Here is a 15,076-nt window from a genome sequence, read left to right on the forward strand (position 1 = left end):
CTTCACGGTTTGCCGGGCAGCCTCCAGACCCTGCGCCCCCGGCTGGGCGCTTCCCCTCCCGGGCTCCAGCTGCACTGGGGAAGCGCTGGCCGGGGGCGCAGGGTCTGGGGGCTGCCCGGCAAACCGTGAAGCCGGTAGCACTCGGGCAGCCCTTTTCGCGCGGCTGGGAGTGGGAGGGAGGAGGGGGCGGAGAAGGGGCGGGGCTGGGGTGGGAAATGGGCGGGACCAGGGCCCCAGGGAGGGTCCTCTTTTTTTATTTGTTAAATATGGTAACCCTATCTAACTGAACTATTTCATCGTGTTGATAGACTGAGGGCATGTCTCCACTACAAAATTAAAGGACCCAACTTACACCGGCATACAGCTGCTGCAGTAATTCCTTTGCTTGTGTGTGTCTATGCTTTGCTCCTTGTATCGGAGGTGCATGTACTCACCAGGATCGCTAGCACTGATTTTACTGTCAGTGTGGGGCACCGTGGGACAGCTTCTGAAAGGCAGCGACAGTCCACGTAAGCAACGCAGAGTCACTCACACTGCACTGATCTAACTACATCTACATTGATTCTACGCCTCTTGTGGAGGTGGATTTATTAAGTTGGTATAGTGGGTGAGTTATATCGGCGGGAGCGACATTTTAGTGTAGACGCTTACAGGGTTAGGTCGATGTAAGGCAGCTTAGTCGACATAACTGTGTAGTGGAGCGTATCTTAACCAAGAAGCACCAATCACTACAGCAAAGTATTTCTGCCATCGTTAGCACTGTTTGCTGTTGCTGGATAAAGAGCACAAATACAGAATGGGGGATAACTCGCGTGGCAGCAGCACTGCTGAGAGGGATCTGGGAGTTGGGGTGGATCACAACCTCAACATGAGTCAACAATGTGATGCTGTTGCAAAAAAAAAAAAGGAAATGGAATTTTGGGTTGCATTGAGAGATGCATAGCACGCAATTCACAGGATGCGATAGTACTGCTCTACTCCAAGCTGGTTAGGCCTCGGCTGGAGTACTGTGTCCAATTTTGGTCACCAATGTATAGAAAGGATGTAGAGAAACTGGAAAGGATCCAGAGGCGAGAGACGAAGATGATCAAAGGGATGGAATTCAAACCATATGAGCAAAGTCCGGAGGAACTGGGTATGTTTAGTTTGGAAAAGAGGTGATTAAGGAGGGGACATGATAGTTGTCTTCTAATACTTGAAAGGCTACCATAAAAAATATGGAGAAAAGTTGTTCTCTCTTGCCACAGAGGGCAGGACCAAGAGGCAATGGGTTCAAACTACAGCATAGCAGATTTAGATTAAATCTCAGGAAAAACTTCCTAAATGTCAGGACAGTAGGACAATGGAACAAACTGCCTAGGGAAGTCGTGGAAGCTCCTTCACTGGAGGTTTTTCAAAAAGAGGCCGGATAGTCATCTTCCTTGGATGGTTTAGACACAACAAATTCTGCATCTTGGCAGGGGATTAGACTAGATGACCCTTGCGGTTCCTTCTAACCCTATGATTCTATTATTCTAAAAGTGACCTCCCTTTGACCGATTATTCACCCACATGTATCCCAGTTACAATCAGATTTTCCCCTCCCTATGTTTGCAATGTAAGTGCTGCAAACTCCTCTGACTGTACTGTTTTTACTTAGACCACTGGTAAAAATGAACAACAAGAAGTTAGTTACTGTCCTAGTTTAGCGATTACACAGTAGGCAGAGCCATTCTGAACATGGCTTCTTGTAGTTACACACATGCCTGCATTCTGGGCTCATTTTTCAGCCTTGTGCAATACCATTTCCAGCCACAATCACTCTATTTGCCATGAAGCTCAGGGTCGAGCCAGCCTTCAACAAGGCTGCAATGTTAATACAGCGCTAGTCACCTGAGAAAGCTCATGTGTTGATACAGTACACTGCACCTTCCCTTGCAAAAAGCTGCGATGATTAAAGGAAGACAAGGAAAACTATACATTCAAGGCAGTGTGGAGCAATTATACTGCAAAACTAGGGCGAGGAAATAGGATTGTAAGTATCTCACAGAGCAGTGTCATGCTGGAAGGTGTTAACTGCCACCAAACACAGACCTGGATGGACTAAGCACCATTCCTTCAAGCTAAATGTGACTGCTGAAACAACAGAAGCCACCACCTAAGGCAGTAGCTACGTGGCAAGGCCGGGACCAGCAGACAGCGAGGGAAGTGGTGGGGAACGTGGCCCTGAGAGCAGCGGTGACGACTTTCTAATGTGCCGGGAAGTGCCCTACCCCCGGCTCTTTTCCAGGCCCCGCCCCCACTCCACCCCTTCCCCCAAGGCCCCACCCCTTCCAACCCCCGCCCTGCCTCTTCCCACCCCTGCTCCATCTCATTCCACACTCCCCCAAGCACGCCTCACCCTCGCTCCTCCCCCCAGTACCTCCTGCATGCCGTGGAACAGCTGATCGCGGCGGGCGGGAAGCGCTGGGAGGGGGGAGAGGGACTGATTGACGGGGCTACTGGTGGGTGGAAGGCGCTGGGGGGAGGGGAAGGAGCTGATTGGGGGGCCGCCAGCCCCGTAGCACCAACAGAGTCAGCGCCTATGCCTCAGAGAGAGAGAGAGAGAGAGAGCGCAAAGGCAGAGCCCTTCGGGCACAGGACTTGCTGGAAAAGCAGACTTGGAAATAGTGAGCATGGAAACGGTCTGATATTGTTTTTTCCTACTGTGTTCAGGGAAACAGGACTTCGTGGACATACTTTGTAAATGAACGAGATTGTGCCAAAGAAACACCTGACTCATATCGTCCATTTCTCCTCCTAACAGAAAGAGGCCGGCCCGCTCCTACATACTGGCTAACTGCTTGGGCCGAAAGGGAGCAGTAGTTTGTGGGGAGAGGTTGTGAACATGAACAATTTTAAGGCTGGGAAATTCAGAAGAGCTCAGCTTCTATATAGGCACCTAAACAATGGTAACACTTTCAAAAGAGCTCAGCACCCAGAATGCTTAGCTGCCCTGAGGAATGACCATATATTTCGGTGCCTAGATTGGAACTGAAGTCTCTTTGGAAAATCTGGCCCCAATTTGGGTGCTAAGAAGAGCTGCCTGGAAAAAGTCCTTTTCCCCATGTGGGATATTTTGATACAAACCAAAAAATGTTAGCTTTCATCCAAGTTTTCTGGGGAAATGTTTACTTTTCAGCCAAAAATATCAAGAACCCCAAAACAGAAAAATGTCAGCCCCAAACTGACAAAAACTGAAAAATTTGCATTTTTTGGCTGAAAATGTTTACTTTTGGTACTTGGGTGAAAAAATCAAAACACTGTCAAAACAAGCAAACATTTTCTGTGAACATTTTCGTTTACTCGAACACCCAATATTCTGCTGAAATACAGTTTTTACTGGAAACTTCAACCAGCCCTAGAGCAGAACACTTGAAATCTGTCACCCAGCACTTTTACAACTTCGGGCCTCAGGCCTGGCTCCAGGCACCAGCTGAGCAAGCTGGTGCTTGGGGCGGCAGATTGTTGGAGGCGGCGTTCTGCCCAATCCTAGGGCGGCACGGCCGCTTTTTTTTTTTTGTTCTTGTTCCGCTCCGGCCGCCCTGTAGGGGGCGGTGGCGCGGAGAACCGGAGCGCCCTGCAGGGCAGTCCTCTTCCTTCCCTCCTCGCCGACCGGAGCGGAGCCCTCGCGGCAGGAGGCGGCGCAGCGGGAGGGGCCACGTGGCAGCACCCCCACTGTAGCCCTGGCAGCCCCCTTCTCTCTCTCTCTCCCGCCCGCCCCCTTCCCCCCCCCCCCCCCAGCCGGCCCCCCTGCACCCACGCTCTGGCCGTGCCGCCGTTTTTTTTTGCTTTGCCGTTCTGGCCGCCCCGTTTTTTTTTTTGCTTGTGGTGGCCAAAAAGCCAGAGCCAGCCCTGTTGGGCCTTCAAGCTCAGCTGAAAAACTCTCGCTCTAAAAGGCAAATAAACACAAAATATTCCAGAATGCACATATATATGGCTAAATATTACACAGGCATATATTCTAAAACAAAATCATTCAAAGTCACTTCCTCCTTTATTTACATACCAAGACCTATGTTCTGGCTCTCTAGGCCAAGGGTTCTCAAACTGGGGGTAGGGACCCCTCAGGGGGTTGTGAGGTTGTTACATGGGGGGGTCGCGAGCTGTCACCCCAAACCCTGCTTTGTCGCCAGCATTTATAATGGTGTTAAATATATAAAAAGTGTTTTTAATTTATAAGGCGGGGTCGCATTCAGAGGCTTGCTATTTGAAAGGGGTCACCGGTACAAAAGTTTGAGAACCACTGCTCTAGGCCTATGTCCCCTCCCCTTTCACTCCCGCCCTCCTTGCTACAGCTGATAAAATTAGTTCATCTAAAGGAGCGTAAGGAAGTCATCTCCCTGCTCTGGTGTGGTCTTAGGCTAGGTCTACACTGGGGAGGGGAAGGGGGGGGGGGAGTGGGCTTGGTTTAAGATCAGTCTACCAACATAAGGACTGACTGCAGGTGACTTATTTAATAGCAGCTAACTTATTAATCAAGAAGTAAACTTTGTTTCAAAGGCCTCTTGGAGAACAGTGAAGGTGAAGACGACAACAAGGGCTACATTAATGCCCCATTTTACATAGGTGCCGCTGCACTAGATCACATGGGGCACCTGGGAGAAAGACTTTGGGCTTTGGCATTTGTGCCAGGAGGCTGTGATGTTTGCATCATCACACTGCCCTGGCAACCTCTAGGTGTGCCAAAGTGTCAAGCCCTAAAAATCTTGCAGGGCATTTTCAAGGCAGAACCTCAGGGAAGTCCCTCCCTCCGGTCGTGGAATGGTCTGTATCGACTGGAATGGCTGGGACTCAACACCAATGCAGTTATATTCTGAAACCTCCTCCTCCACTCCCACATCACACAATTAAACACAGAACCTGTATTTTATTAACCATAAAAAGGAAGTTAAAGGGAGTTATATTAACAATACAAGTAAAATATTGATAATGTTTTTATCCTTTTCACTTAGACTAAAAGAGATTGTATTCTATAGGCTGGTCATTCTCCTCCTTTTCCTTTAAGTAGTGTGACTGTTAGACTTCCAGGTACTCTAAAATAGCTGCCATGATATATCGACATAAGATAGTATTATCCACTAGTTGCTGGTGCAAACATTCCGTTTAATATCTAAACAGAGGAGGAAGACTGTTTTTATTGGATTCTTCCTCTTCGGATGGAACAGCACTGCCTGGGGCTGTGGTGAAAAATATCGAAGGGCTATGCAGAAAGGTAAGAGAGCTTTCAGGAGTGTAACATGCAAGGAATCTGGTTGCTTTCAGTGAACGAAATGGTTTCTCTGCAAGCAAATTCCATGGGGGAAAAAATAATCTACAGCTGGGGGCTGGTAAATTCACTAAAGACTCCAGAACTACACCTGTTTGTAAACAGTCTCTTTGTTCATACAGAGAGGATTATCCCTAAATGGATTTAGGTGTCTCACAGATTTAAAATGCTTCTAATGAATCATTGTTCACTTGGCAGGTGTTTAGCACAGCATCAGATTAATAAGGAGATGATGCTACATTACCTGATTCTGTGAGGACATCTGTTTTCAAAAATCAAAGTTCATTCGTCATATGGCGGTTTAATGAATAAAGTTTATAAATGTCTAACATCAATTCAACTATTCCTTCTCTGACAGGGGAAAAAATGCAGCAGCAAAAAATAATCTGCTTGGCGTGTACATTTTTACACACTTGTTTCTATTTTTCCAAAGGCTGAATTAATCTTTGACTATGACACAGAAGTAAATGCATGCAGTCTGACATTTCTGTGATTTGAGTGAGAGCACAAACTGCACTTCTCCCTCTCAACATTAATGCAAACTGACAATGGTATAGGCCTGAAGTCATGTGACTTTAATCAGCACTGCTCTATGCCATCAGAATCACATTAATTATTTCAGGGCTATCTTTTTGGATGAACAGAGAACTTGCATTAAAAGCAGGAGATTCTGCTCATCTTCTTAACAAACCTCTTACCGAGCTTTACCGAAAGGTGGACTGTTAGCAGCTGCAGCTGTTGGCACCCACAACAGACCGTCAGCGAACTTTCACAGTGTCTTATATTATTGCAAAGACCTCACTCATGTGACTTTCCCAAAGCTATTGGGAAATAAGCCTACCTTCTTCACTACCCCTTCAAATAAATGGAAACTTTCCCCTTGTAAATATCTCATTTCCCGTAAAATATTCATCCCTTTTCCAGGCTCATAAACATCACGCTATTTTTGTTCCACTATACTAGGAGCTGAGCTCTAATGACACTTTAGACTGTAGCTTCTAAGCTATTAGCTAACATGTCAACCAGCTAACGGTTCTACAGGGAAACAAGATTAGAAAGGAGAGGAAAATATTGATTTTTTTCTTCTCTTGCCTTTTTTATTTTTTTAAATAAAGGATCCCACACCTGCAGTACAATGCTGCTAAAGCCAAGCTAAACAACAAAAGATGCCCTACACAACAATCAAAATATTTCCAGTGCTGGGGCAGCTAGCAGTATCCGCCGGAAACTGTAAATATGCATGATTTGTCTTTCTGTAAATACACATGCTTTAATATTTCATAAAATCATTCAGCAGCTGGTGAATGAGAAAGATCAGGGAGTAAATTCAAAAGGTCAGAGTCTATGGACACCGCTGATAGGAATTGCTTGCTGGAAAGAAGGTGGAGCGTCCCATCTTTCAAAAAGCAAACAATGGCTTTTGGGGGGATTTAAGGGGGGAGGTAACGGAGGAGAAGCTCACTCAGCGGGGAAGAGGATCAGTAAACCTCCAGCCTTATTTGCCAACAAGCTCCCTTTCTGTTCTGAATTCTTCTCTCAATTCACCACGCAGCACAAGCTGTGCAAGTCAATCCGTGTTGGAACCGAAAGACAACTTAAAACAATCAACACCCCACATTAAAAAAAAATAAAAAATCAAAACCACCAGCCCCTTCACACAAAACAGTAGGTGAGAAGGTACTTACCGACTTTGGGCTCTTCTTTGGGACTGGCAATCCTGAAAAAGGCAACAAGGAAAAAATAAACATGAGCATATAAATGTTACTTTCCTTTAAGAAAAAATCCCTAGGTGTATCATCTGAATGTAGCCATCTGCAGAGTTATGTCAGATTTCGCTCTAGCATTGGAGTTACCAGTCTGTTCATATCGAATCAAAGAGGAGAGAGAGAGAGAGATCTGCATTAGCTATGCTGACTTGTGCTGCAGCAGCCTGGAGGCTGGGGAAAGAAATTCACAGACCTCAGCGGCCTGGGAAATTGAACACTTGGACAGAATCTCAAATGCTCCCCTGGATTAAGAGAGACTTAGCTTACAATTAAGCCAAGGATATTTCCTTTTGACGCGATTGGCTTGTCAATTTTATCGGACCAATCAGAACCGCCGAAGAGAAACAGGTTGATTTTTAAAACAGTGTCTCTCTAGAAATAGATTTTTAAAAGCAAATTTGTATTGGCTTTAGATGAGAGGCTCAGGCTGGCAAAGCAAAACAAAAGCACAAAGAGGGATAATCTTTATCCCTAAAAGGGATCATTTAAAACATGGATGTTACTGACAAAACACACAAGTTTTCTTCAAGTCCACCCTAGATACGTAGCTATAAATTTCTGATTGCTGTAGCCTGAAAATTAAACGCTAAGAATGTCTTGACCCTGATGTGCAGGTAGTGGGCTGAAGTGAGAGGTTTAGGTAGTTCTGGATGACGGGAATTTTGGGGGATGATCGATGATCATGATCAAAATGTAAAGAAAAACAATTTAAAGCACGTAGTAGAAGAGAGAAGGGTGATTTTGCCATTTGAAGCCAGCCCCTTAGTTGGTATGATGAGCTCACAGACATGGGAGATCTCAAGACCGATTTCTCTTGACTTCCTTTATCAGTGGCACAATGGACAATGGCAGCGAGCTGTAAACTTATTGGAGATGACCTACGATATAGGAAAGGCTATTCTGAGCAGATAGATCAAAGAGAAAAATAAATTATTTTCAATAAAAAAAAAAAAAGCCTCTCGCCTCAAACCTGTTTCCTTATGTGGCATTCCCGAAAAAATAAATATAAAAACAAAACACAGATTACAGTGCACATTTAAGTGCTCAGTAATTCGGACACTCAAAATCTGCTTTCATCTTTAGGATGCGACTTATGTGGCATTTATGCAGCATTATGGTTCCTACTTTCTACACTTCCTTTGTGCTAAAAACCATGCTCCTGTCTAACTTTTATACAGGAAGTAAAACAAGTTATGCAACTGAAATATGAATTGTTATAGCAAGAAGCTGATCTTACGCTAATTTGCAAGATATCATCTCTGAATATGGAATGTCCACAATTACAAATGATAAACAGTACCCGCTTACCGCCTGCTGTCAGACTTGTATGTAAATAAGACTGCATAATACCAAATGCTGTAGTCGGATTTTAAATTAATTGTTTTCAACGACTGGGGAGTATTAGTGCTCTAGACATTATCCTGTTTGGTGCATTATCAGCAAATAACTAAGACCCTCTAGGGCAGTGATTGATTGTTGGGTAGTGGAACATCAAAACTGTTTACACTAAACAAATACGAGTGCAGCTTTGTTTTTCTGCAGACGTTGCCTGCATTCATGTAACACACTCAAAGAATAAAGCACCAACAGTTTTCATGGCAAGTCACATTTGTAATAGGCAGTTTATCACATATTATATATTTGCATTCTTTGCAAGAGACACTCTTTCTGATTAAATGGATACATCACACCCACCCACACACACACCCACATACACCCACTGCAGAGTTGGCTCTATAGCAATCCAGTTGTTCTCCAAAAGTTAAAACTGTAGATGCAACTGAACTGTAGGTTTAAAGTGAACTAGAGATTTAGTTTATTGCACCAGGGTCATTACATTTTAATAAATATGAACTTCTGAACAAACCTCTCCTTCAAAATTTGTCATTAATTTCAGCTGCTGCAATCCAAAAAGATCGAAAATGGCTGAAAAATGATGGAAAATACACACAAGGCCATTGTTTGACGGGCCCTCTAAAGGCTCATGAATCTTATTGTGTCACTGCTTTATGACAAATCTTTGCTACAGAGCAAACCATAATTGGCTTTTTACCAAAACAAGCAACTGTACATGTTCAAAACAAATCAGTAACTTTTGTTGGGACAAAATCAGGTGATAACTTGCGTTAATACTTTGCTGTGAAAATTTGTTTATTTTAAATCAAGACCTAATTTAAAATCCGAGTTCCTGCAGTTGTGGGCCAAACTTGGAGATAATAGACCCCAGTTTCTAATATGCATTCCCAGCTGAAGGAAAGGATACAGTATAGAGCAATAAGACACATCATCTGCACACAGAGACAACTCCTACGGGGGCTGTTACTAGTGAGAACACACTCATTGGGGGGGCGGGAACTAATGGCACAAAGTAATGGGCAATGTAACTTTTAGCCAGTTGCCACTGCTCATCAAATTCAGGATGGTAAGGACCAAAGGTGCTATTGGCTGGTGAGTGGTTTCTGTAAAGCTGGTGATAGTCTCCAACCCCTAGCAGATATACATCTGCATCTGAAACACGCATCGCTACAACTGGCATCTTGGTTGGAAATCAGAGAGGACTTAAAAGGCACAAAGAACGAATGACCGGTTTCTCTCTACAGAGGTCATAGCAGGTCATGGTGGAAACCATGCACTGGGGAGGCATGGGAAAGTCTGTATTGCCACTGTCTAGGTTGTACCTGCTCTGTGGTTAAATATAGCAATTTAGGGCCAGACTTTTAAAGGTACGGAGATTTTCTATAGTACACCTCTACCCTGATATAACGGGACCCGATATAACACGAATTCGGATATAACGCGGTAAAGCAGTGCTCCGGGGGGGTGGGGCTGCGCACTCCGGTGGATCAAAGCAAGTTTAATATAACGTGGTTTCACCTATAATGTGGTAAGATTTTTTTGGCTCTCGAGGACAGCGTTATATCGGGGTAGAGGTGTATCTAGGTGTCTACTGCCATTGGTTTCAAAGCCCACTAGACAACCAAATACCGTTTAAAATATGTCCCTGGGGCAACAAGGCTGACATCTTTCACACGCACTAAATTCATCTAAAATGATTTAATTAAAAAAGGCTCAATACACTATCAAAATCTTTTTTTGGAAAGTGCATTCAAATAGCAAAAGAGGGGCTGTTGCCATCAGTTAGCTGTGGTTAAAACAAAACAGCACACCTGGGACGCACTCTCCATATGACCTAGATAAGTGTTTCTCAATCTTTTTGATACCAGGGACTGGCTTGCTGCCTTCCTAAATTGTGTCTGGGAGATCTCAGGGACCAGTGCCGGTCCACAGCCTGGTCGTTAAGAAACACTGACCAAGAGCCCCTCCAATGGGCAAGAATCCTCATAGAGAATACTTACAAATGTGACTCCAATTAAATCACTCAGAAAACACAAATTACTCCGCTGTAAAAAGCCAGTGTAATCAAGCAACTGCTTAATGGCAAAATACCAGTGATCGCTGCGCAATCTTTAAATACAAAAAGGGATTGTAATCTAAATTCACAGAGTCGCCAAGAACGGGTACATACACGGTTAGTAAAAAACTAACCAAATGCAGGGATCTAAATTAAGCCAGTTATCAGTGAGATTATCACAGTTATCTTAACAAAAAACTCTCCTTTTCTTCCCCAGAACTCCCTAAAGCTCTATGTACAGCTGGCCACATCCATCTGCTAGACTATATTTTGGAACATAGGGAGAAAAATGTAAATTGCTCAGTAAGTTTTGTACCACAATTTCACTATTTCAATGACTTTCTATCTAGAACAACCTTCCTATGAAACGCTGTGAAGGAGGCATTGTAACTCATGGATTAGACACAGAGTTTTAATTTAATATTAGCTGGTATGTTTATTCTGTTTTAAAACTGCAGCATTTTAAATGTCTTTTTGGTCTATTTCAAATCTAGAAAGCACTGATAAAAAAACAGTTATGCGAGCCATACAAAAGCTGGATACACCATGTGAAATCAACCCCAAATTCTGCTGTTTCTAGTATATAAAGTATCCAAATTCCAAACATCCGTGTTTACTGAACATATGCAAAATGCAAGGATTCACACACCGCAGACTGGCAGGGTTCTGGTGTCCCCTGAAACATAAGAGACAATGAGGGCCACTAGAGGGCTCACAAACTATTTAAAGGGACACTACCCAATTCTTGTATAATACTACTCCTGGGGGAATTTTGTGCCACTGTGCATGCGCAGAATTCATGTTCCCCACAGATTTCTTTGTTCCCTTGCAGAAAAATGGCTTTCTGACAGGGAAGCTGCAAGTGCAGTCCCGCACCACTCCCTAGCTGCGCGGATACATTGTTTCAGGCACCCGGAGCAGCTGGTGGAGAGGTAAATCACCACAGGGCTGGGGACACCCCAGCTAATGGCTCCTACCCTGAGCTGGCATCAATTGCTAATCTTGGCTGGGCTGGAGGCAGGAGAGGACGAGATTTCCTCTTCCCCTGCAAGGAGTGGCTGGGGCTCTGTCCGACCCACCCCCAGAAATCTCCCCCAGCTGCAGGAAGCTCACATCCTCCCCTGCTTCCTGCCCCTATCGCTCCTCAGCTGTGGGCGGAGGGGTCACTGTACAGGAAGCAGCTTCCCCGCCCCCCCCCAACGTCTGGAGCCTCCTGGCACCCAGACCACCACCACTGAGCTCCCTGCACTCAAACCCCCACCCTGACTAGCCCCACCCCCTTGTGCTCCCACATCCAGATCCCCAAACCACTGACCCCCAACTAGCTGCACCCAGACCCCCCACCAAGCCCCACTCCTCCAGCACCCAGAGTCCCCTGCTGAGACCTCCACACCCAAACCCCTCCACTGAACCCCAACCACTTTCTCTTGGAAGCCCCTGAAAAATCCCATTGCCCCTGCACCTGGAACCCCCTCAATGAGCCTCTGTGCATCCAGCTCCCCCACAATAAAAACACAAGAAAAACATTAAGGATTGTGGCAGTGGGCTAACATTTACTGGGGAAAAACCGCTGCATGAAAAAATAATAAGCCCACCGAATACTGCTTTTTTACACTGTGCTGAATAAAGACCAAAGGATATCATCCACCAAGACACATATTTGGCAAGAGGTGCAGGGAAATACTGGAGCCAGAGGTAAAGGCCTACTTATCCAGCAGCACACATCAATCTCTATGCTTTCTGAGTGAAAAACAAGGAGCTCTAAATAATTAACAATAATGGCCATTAATGTTGTTGGGAAAAATAATTCTTTATAATCCATTGCCAAAAGATTTTTAATATAGGAAGCATACTATTTTTAAAAATTGATGGGAGTTGCTCTTTTCCAGATTGGAAAAACAAAACAAAACAAAAAAACAAAAACAAAAAAACCACCACCCACGCAGTAATTGAAAAAAAGAGAGCACAAGTTTGCATACAGCCATAAACAGCACCATCAAGAAAAAGACCCAATCCTGCAACAGTATAACTTTTCTGCTTGTCATAGTGCTCTGCATTATAATAGCGTTACTGTACTAGCATAAAGATAAGCTATGCAATACTAGCTTTAAGCCAAAGAATAATTTGCACCGAAGGAACGTAGGCCTGCTATAAATCAAAGGTTGCTGACTAGCAAACAAAATGAACAATGCTCCAGTTCTAAAATGCTAATGCTTGAGAAACATGTTTTTTAGGAGCCCAAACGTAGGTATTATTAACCCACTGGCACGAGCAAATAGAGTTCCCAAAAAACACACCACAATGCATAGTATATTACTGCCATCGACAAGGGTTTCAGTCCCAGTGGACCTTAAGAAGTTAAATCATATCCTCAATTATTATTTGCTACTGTTCTGGATGCTAAACAAATTATCAATAATTTGAATTTTGATTCTGTGGTCATACTTTCAAGGTCTCAAATAAGAACTTATATTAGAAGTAATAAGAAAGATGTGAAATGTTAATAAAATGCTAATTGATTACTCCAAGTATATCAATGCAACTGTGTAACAAGATATGCATCACTTAGGTAGTCGTTAACCACTAATAAAGATGACATTACGGTAATCAGATAGCTTGAGGGATTGGTAATTACATAAAGAGTCACCATTTCATGACCAAAGTAGTTTCACCAATTCTTATGATTTTATTGCAAATCTCATTAAATTAAGTCTTTTTCTTAAAGCCCAAGCCCCTGGATTCATGTGTTTCTGTGAGATTCTCAGCATTCATTAAAAAACCCAGTATTTCTAGTCCTGGTTGTAAAGAAAAGCCTGAGAACATGAACCTTAAAGCCTCCAATACAAGAAGTAAACTAAAATGAGCCCTTTTTAAAAATAAAAATGATGATTTGTAGGCCGTTCTCGTGATTTTTGGCACATGACTCATATGTTTTGATCACTTGGGGCAGACAACGCTGCCAGAGGTTGCCGCCGTCTGAAGCTCTTCACTGAATGAACTGCAACGAATTCAGCGTCTCAACCCAATTTCCAGTGCACAGTTGTCTGACTATAAGTCCCACCACCATAACAACAGGCACGCCTGCTGGCAGGTCAAGCAGAAAGGCCAAGAACTCAGTGAGCATGGAGGCTGAACTACCTCCGACCATTCGAAGGGATGCCCTCCGGGTTAAGCATTGAGGCACATCGGTGAAGGAGTGCACAAAAAACATATTCTGCTGTTGTCAGTGTTGCATTCGTTCTGATCACAGGCAATTTTTATCTCCGGGGCTTTTATAGCACTATTAACAAGGTATAAATTCAAACCCCAGTAATGTTCCGTTTGGGACAAGCGTTCTTCTTTTGTGTGTGTACAACAGCCGGCACAATGGGCCGCTGGGCACAACTGTGGTATTAGTACCAATAAACAATGTTCTCAATAATGAGCTGATATATTAAGTAAGAGGCCTGTTCCAGCCATTGGAAGGTAAGCAGGCAGATTGTGACTGAACACAATGGAGTTATACCCACTTTCAGGAGGGCTGAATGTATTAAAATTCAAATATACAGTTATTCTAAAAGAAATGAGGGGCTAAACAGACCTCTTTCAATCATTTGATTCAAAGCATTCCCTAAAATCCTAACCCTTTAGACACAGAGGGGAGTTAACTAGTCCTAGAAGGCAGTTTGTTTGTCCCTTCCACTCCTACAGTTCTATGATTCTGCCACTAAAAATAGATCCTTGCTGGTTCCTCCATGTACCACAGTACGACTGACCTCTTGTGACACCTTGGGCCTGCCACTTCCCAGCCCTGGAACTCTGCTTCCCCTCCCACGCTGCATCTGCCTTGTTTAGCTTCATCTGCCTTGTTTATCGAGAGGGTGAGCTCTGCAAGGCAGGGACTGTCTCTCACTGTGGGTATGTCTGCCCTGCATTCTTAGCTTGAGGGATAATTTGCACCTAACCCGACTCCCATCCACATCCCAAAACTCCAGCTCAAGTTAAGTGGGATCTTGAGCTTGAGGTAGCTGGTCTGTCAGGGGGGTGGGTTGGAGCTCAAATGTCTCTGAAGCTCTAGTAATGCCGTGGGAATTCAGCGTCTAGCACAAAGGGGCCCTGATCCCAACTGGGGCCTCTACGCGTTACTGTCATATAAATAATAAGAAATAAAAATAATGGTACTAAGAGCAGTCTCAGAGCATTTAGTACCCCCCCCACACACACACACACACGCACACAGAGGATGCACCATGGTCTGGATGGGGAAAAAAAGAATCACACTAAGAACATGAAGGTATATCTGTAGTTAAACTCAGCATGGAGAGGTACAGAACTGCCAAGTGCTGGGGCATTTATTATACTGCATAGTTGGTCTCAAAATAAAACCACAATCAAATAAAACTCAAACCATTAGAAGAGACTTACCGTCTCTGTCAACTTTTACTGACCCACGACTGCTGTTAAGGGACTGTTACTCTTCATTTAATCAATTATACCAATAACCGGAGCCCTTTTCCTTGAAGCCAGGCACCTCATTAATTCTGTTATTGTTGATATTATGATGTTTAATCAGTCTGACTGCAGCCTTTTCACCCAGCCCGGATGTGGCCAAGAACTACATTAACCACAAAC

At 44.2% G+C, this 15,076-nt stretch overlaps 1 protein-coding gene across 30 annotated transcripts in view; it reads right to left on the reverse strand.

Annotated features, from left to right (window-relative positions):
• The window catches only part of MAGI1 (membrane associated guanylate kinase, WW and PDZ domain containing 1), a 501,247-nt gene that overhangs the window by 39,025 nt on the left and 447,146 nt on the right, over positions 1 to 15,076 (reverse strand). For all 30 annotated transcript variants that reach the window (XM_034776911.1, XM_034776894.1, XM_034776889.1 and 27 more), the window contains one exon: positions 6,973 to 7,004. In XM_034776911.1, the coding sequence (XP_034632802.1) occupies positions 6,973 to 7,004 (32 nt within the window). The remainder of the gene's footprint in view (positions 1 to 6,972; positions 7,005 to 15,076) is intronic.

The sequence above is a fragment of the Trachemys scripta genome, chromosome 7 (genome assembly GCF_013100865.1).
Source record: "Trachemys scripta elegans isolate TJP31775 chromosome 7, CAS_Tse_1.0, whole genome shotgun sequence".
Classification (NCBI taxonomy): domain Eukaryota; kingdom Metazoa; phylum Chordata; order Testudines; family Emydidae; genus Trachemys; species Trachemys scripta.